This window comes from Phaseolus vulgaris, chromosome 7, assembly GCF_000499845.2.
Source record: "Phaseolus vulgaris cultivar G19833 chromosome 7, P. vulgaris v2.0, whole genome shotgun sequence".
NCBI lineage: Eukaryota > Viridiplantae > Streptophyta > Magnoliopsida > Fabales > Fabaceae > Phaseolus > Phaseolus vulgaris.
In genome coordinates, this window is record NC_023753.2 from 9,109,547 (window position 1) to 9,119,569 (window position 10,023).

General features: G+C 29.3%; 2 protein-coding genes across 2 annotated transcripts; both read left to right on the forward strand.

The window, feature by feature from the left end:
* Positions 1 to 1,216: 1,216 nt before the first annotated feature.
* On the forward strand, positions 1,217 to 1,837 carry LOC137829007 (uncharacterized). The gene has a single exon (XM_068635803.1). It carries the CDS (start codon positions 1,217 to 1,219, stop codon positions 1,835 to 1,837), a length of 621 nt encoding a protein of 206 aa, XP_068491904.1.
* Positions 1,838 to 3,713: 1,876 nt separating this feature from the next.
* LOC137829008 (uncharacterized) lies at positions 3,714 to 4,200 on the forward strand. Its single transcript, XM_068635805.1, has 2 exons — positions 3,714 to 4,056; positions 4,148 to 4,200. Exons 1-2 carry the CDS (start codon positions 3,714 to 3,716, stop codon positions 4,198 to 4,200), a joined length of 396 nt encoding a protein of 131 aa, XP_068491906.1.
* Positions 4,201 to 10,023: the final 5,823 nt, after the last annotated feature.

Below are 10,023 nucleotides of genomic sequence, written 5' to 3' on the forward strand. Positions count from 1 at the left end.
TTCATGCAATCACGTATGATTAGATCTTGCGTATTTCTCATCAATAGTGTTTGATTCTCTTTTTCTTTCCCAATATATAATATATATTGTTCCGATTTCAAGTTTGAGAGATAGCATTATTAGGGTCAATTATCACATTTGAGGTATTGTCTGTTTCGCAGGTCGGTGCTCCGTCACGGTTTTGTTCTTAAAAGGCGTCTCGGTAGGTTGAGGGATGAGGGAGTATATAAACTGTCTTTGGTCTCGACTCCCGAACGATGTGAAATTATATTGCCATACCGGAATATATATATATATATATATATATATATATATATATATATATATATATATATATAACATAGTGTGAAGAGAAATTAATTTGATTACTTATCACTTTCACTGTAAATTAATTATTAGATGTATTTTAAAATAGAGTCCTTAATTTTAAATATTTTAAAATTATGAGAATTAAATATTAACAATTATAACTAAAACTAAAATTGCACATAAGATATATGCACATCAAAAGTTAAAACAAAATAATTCAGATTTTTTAAAGTATGAACTCGTAACAACAAAAAACTAGAAATTATATAAACCAACTACCATCAATTATAAAAAATATGTAAATATTGTTGAAATACTTATTATCCAATATTAGTTATTGAAATACTTATTATCCAAAATTAGTTGTTGAAATACTTATTATCTAAGGTCATTTTCCTGAGTTTTTAAAATAAATTTTTGAAACTTTAGAAAACTTATTTGTAATGTAAAATTACACTTTTAAAATTTTAGAGAATTTAGTTATATAATATATTCAAACTATATAGTTTTTAATTATCTATTTATGAATAGATTTAATTATATTTATTTTTTGAAGTTTGAAAAATTTGGAGTGTTTTATTGAGGTTTTACCATAAATCTTTGGAATTTAACGAAAGTTAAAAAAAAACTCCATTATTTTGTTAAAATCTTAGAATAAACCTTTGAAACTTAACAAATGTTAAAAAAACTTATTAGAGATAAGGCAAATGTGTATTCTTCTTGTAATTTGCACGTGAAAAGGCAAATGTGGGCTGACTTATTAGAGATAAGGCAAAGGGAACCCTGTAAATCTTGGTGCATTTTGGGGGATTTCAACTCCATAAGACATGAAAGGGAACGTAGGGGGATAAATAGTTCCAATGGTAACAAGAGAGAATTGCAAGGTTTTAATAATTTCATAGATAACATGGAACTGGTGGATATACCCTGTATTGGTAGAAAATATACTTGGTACAGACCTAATGGTAAAGCAAAAAGCAGGCTTGATAGATTCTTAATTACTTTTGAATGGTTACAACACTGGCCAGGATGCAAGCAATATGTTATAGATAGACAAATATCTGATCATTGTGCATTACTGCTAAAATCAAAAGTGGTTGATTGGGGCCCAAAACCCTTTAGGTTTCTTGACATATGGCAAGAAAACAAGGAGTTTGAACATTTCATTAAAAGCAAGTGGGAAAGTTACTTGGTTCAGGGCAACGAAATTTTGGTGTTAAAGGAGAAATTGAAGATGTTGAAAAGTGACCTGAAAGGATGGAATAAAGAGGTCTTTGGTCATAATGATAAGATTAAACTTGACATTTTGAGGAATATAAGAGAGTTGGATATGAGAGATGATGTAGATGGATTGGATGAAATTAAAATCAGGGAAAGAAGAGAACTTTTGAGTCAGTTACAGGAAATAAATGAGAGAAATGAATCTTTACTACAACAAAAGTCAAGAGCACTATGGATTAAACAGGGGGATTCGAACTCAAAATTCTTTCATGCTTCTATCAAATGGAGGAGAATGAAAAATGAATAAAAGGAGCACATTATAATCTCTCTGGTAACTGGGTGGAAGAACCAATTCAGGTAAAGGAGATGGTTAAAGAGTTTTACAAAAACAAGATGTCAGCCATCGAAGATATTGGGGTTAGGCTGGATAATGTGGAATTCATGAAGATATCTGAATCTGATAATAGACATTGACTGATCCGTTTGTTGAAAAAGAAATAAAGGATGCCATTTGGAATTGTGATGGTCATAAAAGTCCCGGTCCTAATGGAGTAACTTTCAGTTTCATTAAAAACAACTGGAGTGTTTTAGAAAAGGACGTGTTGGGAGCTGTTAAATTCTTTCACAGAGAGGGAAAGATTCCGGAGGGATGTAATGCTTCATTCTTAACGTTGATCCCAAAGTCTGAGAATCCTCAATCCCTTGAAGAGTATAGACCTATATCACTCGTCGGTTGCTTTTACAAGATTCTAACAAAAGTGCTCTCGAACAGGATTAAAAAAGTAATTGAAAAAGTGATAGATGGATCACAATCAGCGTTTTTGTCCGATAGAGGATTGTTAGATAGTGTCCTTGTTGTGAATGAGGTAGTCGACGATTTGAAAAGAAGGAAGAAAAGGGGGATGATTGTGAAACTTGATTTTGAGAAGGCATACGATTCGGTGAGTTGGGAGTTCTTATTTTACATGTTGGGAAGACTAGGGTTTTGTGGAAAATGGGTCCAATGGATTAGAGCATGCCTTGAATCAGCTACTGTCTCGGTTTTGGTAAATGGTAGCCCGACAAAAGAATTCAAACCAACTAGAGGCCTTAGACAGGGGGATCCGATGGCACCATTTTTGTTTTTGATTGTCGCACAAGGCTTATCTGGGCTAGTAAAACAAGCGACAAGAAAAAATTTGTTAACTGGCATCAAAATAGGGGATAAAAAGGTGGAGGTGGATCTACTCCAATTTGCTGACGATACCCTTTTTTTGTGCGAACCAAATGTGCAGAACATTAGATACATCAAGGCTATTTTAAGATGTTTTGAATTGAGTTCGGGTCTTAGAGTAAACTTCTTTAAGAGCAAGATAGGTGCAATTGGAGTAGATAGATACGAGGTTAAAATGTATTCAGAAATACTTCATTGTAGCCTAATGGACATCCCCTTCACTTATCTAGGCTTAACTATAGGAGGTAACCCATCTAGGTGTTCTTTTTGGGAGCCTGTGGTAGCGAAGATAAGGAAGAAACTTTCAGTATGGAAGGGGAGGAACTTGTCTTTTGCGGGAAGAGTGTGCCTTATAAAATCTGTTATCAACGCTATACCATTTTTTTACCTATCCTTTTTTAAAGCACCAATCGGAGTGTGCAAGGAGATTACAAAACTACAAAGAAAGTTCCTGTGGGGTTGGGGAACGGAAGGGAGGAAAATTGCTTGGACTAGCTGGGATAATATTTGTAAAGCGAAAGAGGAGGGAGGTCTAGGTATTAGGCGTATAGAGTTATTTAATAAGGCACTTTTGGCAAAATGGCTATGGAGACTGGGTACCACAGAATATGGACTTTGGAAGGAGGTTCTTGAATCTAAGTATGGTTCGAGTTGGTTATCAAACTCTTATGTACCGAAAAGAAATAGATCTACATCTAGATGGTGGTTAGATTTATTCAAAGTTAGCATTTCAGACCACGGGGACAATTGGTTCAATCAGAATATGGTTTGGAAAGTAGGATCAGGGGGGAAGGTCAAATTCTGGGAAGATGAATGGATAGCCAATGGACAACTGAAAACAAGATATGAAAGAATATATAACAACTCTGAGCTTAAAGACAAACCCATTGAATGTTTTGTAAGAAGGAACGCAGATGGGTGGGAATGGAAATTCAGATGGAGAAGAGAGTGGTTTGAATGAGAAAAAACTATGGTAGAGGATTTTATGTCTATATTGTCACATGTGTCATTACAATCTGATATAGAAGATTCAAGGTTATGGAATGATCCTCCATCATATACTTTTTCGGTAAAATCTGCATATAATAAGTTGGGTAACTATGGGTCTGGGGGGGTATCAGCGTTTGGTTATCTTTGGAGCTTAAAGGTCATGCCCTCAGCCATGTTCTATGTGTGGAGGGCTTTCTCGAATAGGTTAGCAACAAAACAGAATTTGCTCAAAAGAGGAGTGTCTTTAGGAGATTCTTTATGCGTTTTATGTGGAAGGGAAGAGGAGACAATTGCACACACCCTCCTTACATGTAGGGAATCATGTAAAGTATGGAACATGTGTTCCACCTGGATGGGAATTTGTTCTGTGTATCACAATGAGCTCATTAATCATTTTGAACAATTCTCTTGTAGGTGCTTTAACAAGGAAGGCAATAGGTTATGGAAAAGCCTTTGGGTTTCAATAGTATGGTGTATATGGAAGCATAGAAACAGAGTTATATTTAACCAAGCAAAGATAGACGTCGAGGAGATTTTTACTATGGCACAAGTACAATCATGGGTATGGTTGAAACATAAAGAAAAGAGAGTTTTGTTCTCTTTTTCTGATTGGATACTTTCACCTATAACCTGTATTAACATGGTAACTAGTTAAGAGAATAAAAGGGTTTGTTTAATTTTCATAACTTGCTGCATATATATTGAAGGTAACAATACAAGTTGAAAGTAATTTTTGTATTAGTAGGTGGATGTTGTAATAAATATTGTATATTTCTCTTTAGGTCAAGGTTATGGGTTTTTTATGTTCTTCTTGGTTCAGTTTGAGAGGTGGGGAAGGTTGTTTTGTTTTTTAATGGTGCAGGTACAACCGACGGGGAGCAGCCTTTTAATCCTTTAAAGAGAGAATAAAATAGAAAAGATCATGGAAGGTAGAGGGAAGAGTGGAACTTTGTGTACTTCAAGTTGTTGTCTTCAAACCAAAATCAATTCCCTTTGCTGAAATTTTGAAGAGTGGATGTCCCTTTAGCAATTTTAAGATTGACGTGCCGGTGCTGTTACAAAACAATAGGTAAGGTTGGGGGATTATTGGTCTTTTGGCTGGGATGTATTGTGTATTTTGTCACCATTTAGTTTGATGGCACCATCTTGTTCCTTTGCTAGTTATTCTGTTGGTTTTTCTCTTGGTGTGATGTAGTTTTTTGGGCACTTTGCTGAAAGTGTGCTTTTGTTATTAGTAGTTTTAGGACAGGTTTTTACATTCCTTTTGCAGGTGTGAGCCTTGTATGTGCTCTAATTTCTTGTACACGGGTTGGGACACCCCTAAAGTGTCCCTCTTTTAATTTCATTAATTCTTTGCCGAAAAAAAAAACTTATGTTAATTTGGTGAGGTTGTAGAATAAATATTTGGAATTTACTAAAAGTAAAAAAAAAAACGTTGTTATTTTGCTGAGATTTTCGAATAAACCTTTAGAATTTAAGAAAGGTTAAAAAAACTTTTGTTATTTTGCTAAAGTTTTAGAATAAACTTTTGAAATTTAATGAAAGTTAAAAAGACCTCCGTTATTTTGCTGAAATTTTAAAATAAACATTTGAAATTTAACGAAGGTTAAAAACACTCCTGATATTTTGTTGAGATTTTAGAATAACCTTTAGAACTTAATGAAGGTTAAAAAAAAAACCTCCATTAATTAAATCAATTTCTAAGGTTATATTAACCTCCACTAAATAACCTCTGTTAGACCTTTTTTTAGTGAGTCCATTGTTCATTACAAGAAAAAATTGTTTTGACGAGAGTTTATTTTTACATTATTCAAGGTTAAAACCTCTATTAAGTCGTTTACCCAGGGTTGTAGTTTCCCCTGCTAAACCATCCATGGGAAACATGTTCCCTAGAGTTTTTTTAAACCTTAGGAAAATCTTTCAGAACCCATGTTAAATACCATGGGTTTAAGAACCTCCATAAAATACCATGGGTTTTTAAACCTCCGTAAAATATCATGGGTTTAAAAACCTCGGTAAAATACCATGGGTTTTAAAACCTTTGTAAAATACCACGTGTTTCAAAATTTCCATAAAATGATTTGTCGTTTGAAATAACCTTCAACCCTATTTTCCACTATCTCTAACGATCCTCTTGACTTCTCTCTTCCACCATAGACACACTGTTCTTCGACACAGGCTCAATGACCGCTAGTGACAGTCCTAACAAGGAATCACAATTCAACCACACTTATGTCTATTATATCTAAGGAGAAGAAACAATGAATAAGACATTATCTTCTTCTCACTCCAATATTGTTTCTTCCATCATCTTACTGCCTCAACTTTATATATCATAAATAATTGTATTATCTGTCAGATGTGGACTTCAAAGCCATGTGTGTTCTTGGATACGAGTGCTTCAAAGATTGCAAGAACATATTGTGAGGAAAAATTAAAGTTATTACTTCTCACTTTCATAGTGAATTAATATTGGATACATTTTAAAATAAAGGTCTTAATTTAAAATATTTCAAAATTATGAGAATTAAATTTAAACAATTATAACTAAAACCAAAATTGCACATAAAATATACGTACATCAAAAGCTAAAACAACATAAGCCAGGTTTTTTGAAGTATAAGCTTATAACAAAAGAAAACTAGGAATTATATAAATCAAGCACCATCAATCATAAGAAATACTCAAATAGTGTTGAAATACTTATTATCCAAGATTAGTTGTTGAAATACTTATTATCCAAGGTTATTTTGCTTTTAAAATAAAATTTTGAAATTTTAGAAAACTTATTTGTAATGTAAAGTTACACTTTCAAAATTTTAGAAAATTAAGTTATAAAATATATTAAAACTATATAATTTTTAATTAATTATTTATAAATAGATTTAATTATATTTATTTATTGAAGTTTGAAAAATGATGAGTATTTTAATGAGGTTATATACTAAATCTTTCGAATTTAATGAAGATAAAAAAAACCTCCGTTATTTTGTTGAGCTTTATAATAAACATTTGAAATTTAATGAAGGTTAAAACACCTTCCGTTATTTTGTCGAAGTTTTAAAATAAACCTTTGAAATTTAATGAAGGTTAAAAAAATCTCCATTATTTTTCTGAAGTTTAAAAATAAACCTTTAAAATTTAATGAAGATTAAAGAAACCTCCATTATTTAGAATAACATTTTGAACTTAACGAAAGTTAAAAAAATTTCGTTAATTAAATCAATTTTTAGAATTATATTAACATTCATTAAATAATCTCCCTTTAAAACTTTTTTTACTTTTTTTTTCTTTGGTTGATATAATTTTTGTTTGTCTTATATTTGAATCTACGATACTATTTTTTCCAATACAAAGTTTTGACACAAATATATTAATATTTTGAACTATTAAAAATATTATGTAACTTTTTTTATAGAACATTTAATAGTTAAATATTGAGAATTGATTATAGATAGTCATGTGAAAAAATATGGAGTGCATTGTTGGATTTATAAAACCATATTTAATATAAATAATTTTGTCTGCAAAACCTCGTGTAGAGTAAAACGGAAGTAGTGTCCAATTTTTTACACCATTTTGTTAAACGGTAACGCATTAGGAAGATAAGTTGTTGTTAGAAATTGAAGATTAGGAGTCTTAAACTATACGCACCTCAAAACACACAATAGTCTAATATTTATTGCAATTTGAATCTTGGACACCTTTTGACTACTTTTTTTTATTTTTCTTTGTCTTATAATGGCCAAATAAAAAATTGTATACTTGATTTCCTTAGTGACAAACTTTACCTTCTATTTTCCTACTTTTCTAATAGTTCATAAATCTTCAAGGATGGATAGTGGAAGAAGACATGAGAACCACCACAATACCAAATTAAAAAACATAACTACCCACAAATACACGTTCACACCTACACTCTCTCTCACACTTTTATTTACATATATATATATATATATATATATATATTATCACTTTGTTTCTTTTTAAATTTAGAGTTGCATCATGATTTTTTCTTTAAAAATTTATCCCAGAAAATTAAGAGAGGAAAAAGTTATTAAAAAATAATTTTAAGTTTAACACAACTTTATAAAATCAGTTTATAAAGTAAGGTTTGTATCCACTTATATAAAGGTGTTTGTCTCTAATCGATGTGGGATCTTCAATACATCCCTTCACGTCGAGACTTGTCAGCTCGTGTGTGAGACTATATATTTATGGGTGATCTGGTATATGACCTAAAACCCAACAAACTCTCATTAGGATAAACTTTAAATGACTTTGATATCATATTAAGGAGTGAACTTTAACCTAACTCAACCCTTATGAACAAATTTTAGAGATCAAAATAATTAGTTACTATATTAAATAAATTAGACATCATTTTATAAACTAAAAAATTATTGGTATCTAAAGTAGTTTTTATTATTAATAAAAATATATAAAGTAGTTTTTATATTAATATCTAACCATTAGCTACTAAGGTTTTATTAATTAACTAATTTATATTCTAAATTAGTCTTTATCCGTCTTTTATAGAGACTAATTTGGAATCTAAAATACTAGCATCTAAAATCTTGATTGCTAATTTAGATATCAATTTAGAAAGCATTTTATAAATTTTTATTAATAACAGAAACCACTTTAAATACTAATAACTTTTTAGTCTCTAAAATAATATCCAATTTAATCAATATAATGACTAATTATTTTTCTCTCTAAATTTTATTTAATAATTTTAATTGTAGTATAAAATAAAGTTTACATTCACATCCACTTTATATTATGAAATATTTTTATCTACAATAATAAAAAATATTTAAATTCTCTTTGAATTCCATTCCCAAATGATATTCAACTACTAAAAGTGTGTACAATGATCACTGAAAATAATTGTTCATGAACATTTAATGTGTAACAGGTCTAGGTACAATCTTATAGTTAACAATAAAAGACAAATTTATTATTAAATAAATATACAATCAAAACGATAAAACAACTTTGGAAAAAATATTTATTTACTTTTGTTGCTTAATAATAACAGTAAATATTATATTTAATAAACTCTCTAAAATTATATCTCAAAGAATAAAAAAGTACATTAAACTTTTTTAATTGTAATATAACATTGATAGAGTTTTCCATTGTATTTCACTTTCCAACTTACATATATAAATTAATTCAAAAATATATAAGGAAATAATTGATAAAACAATAATTAATATGATACCTAACTTTATAAATGACATACAAATAAAAATTCTTTAAAAATCAATTTATATATATGTGTGTGGATTTCACGCTTACACATGACCAAAAATTTTAAAAACTAAATTTTATTAAAAAAATCATTAAATAAAAATTAGGGTTAATGAAAATAATAATTAATCATTATATTAATTAAATTAAATATTATTTTAAAGATTAAAAAATTATTAATATTTAAAATAATTTCTATAATTAATAAAATTTATATTAATTTTTAAATTTGTAATTATTTACCAATTTAGAAACTATAATATATAAATTTAGTTAACAAAATGTCAATATTTTTTAATCTACAAATAATATCTAATTTAATTAATATAGTAGGTAATTATTATTTTTAATTTAATATTTTTTATAATATTTATTTAAAATAATTGTTCCAAGAGTATTTAATGTGTAACAGGTCTAGGTACAATTTTATAGTTAACAATAGAATACAAATTTATTATTGAATAAATATACACTCAATCGGATAAAACAATTTTGGAAACAATATCTATTTACTTTTTTTTTTTAATTATTTTAACTGTAAATATTATATCTAAATACAATAAGCAAACTAATTCCGTTTGCTTTTTTTTTTTAATTTAAAATTGGAATTATTTATTTGGTTTAGAGAAAAATAATAATTTATAAAGTAGAAAATAATCTTGATGATTTTTAACTCTTAAAATGAATTTGTGATAATTTCGAATCGATTTTGAGTTTGAAGGCAGAGTTAGTATATATGATTGTTATAGAACTCTTCTCTGAACACGCATGGTTGCATTAGATCTACGTTTTGGGGGTACTCTCCTAAAGAGTCAAAGACCCAATGCATAAGGAGTCTTCAAGATCAAGCAAAAACACTGCCATGGAAACCTAATATTTACTTCTGGAAATTCTGTCGGCGTGGGAACCTATTTTTGCAACTTCATTTCCACCATCATCACGTAGCTGTTAGTGCAACACAAAATTATTCCCTTTTCCAAATTAAAAAGAAAAGAAATCTTTCATATTATTATTATGTTTGAACCATCATT

What these genes read in the sequence shown, in the direction of transcription:
- LOC137829007 (XM_068635803.1), top strand. Translation starts at nt 1,217, where the DNA reads ATGGAACTGGTGGATATACCCTGTATTGGTAGAAAATATACTTGGTAC.
- LOC137829008 (XM_068635805.1), top strand. Translation starts at nt 3,714, where the DNA reads ATGGTAGAGGATTTTATGTCTATATTGTCACATGTGTCATTACAATCT. An exon ending in CCTTACATGTAGGGAATCAT is followed by an intron (nt 4,057 to 4,147) that starts GTAAAGTATGGA and finishes ATTCTCTTGTAG; the next exon opens with GTGCTTTAACAAGGAAGGCA.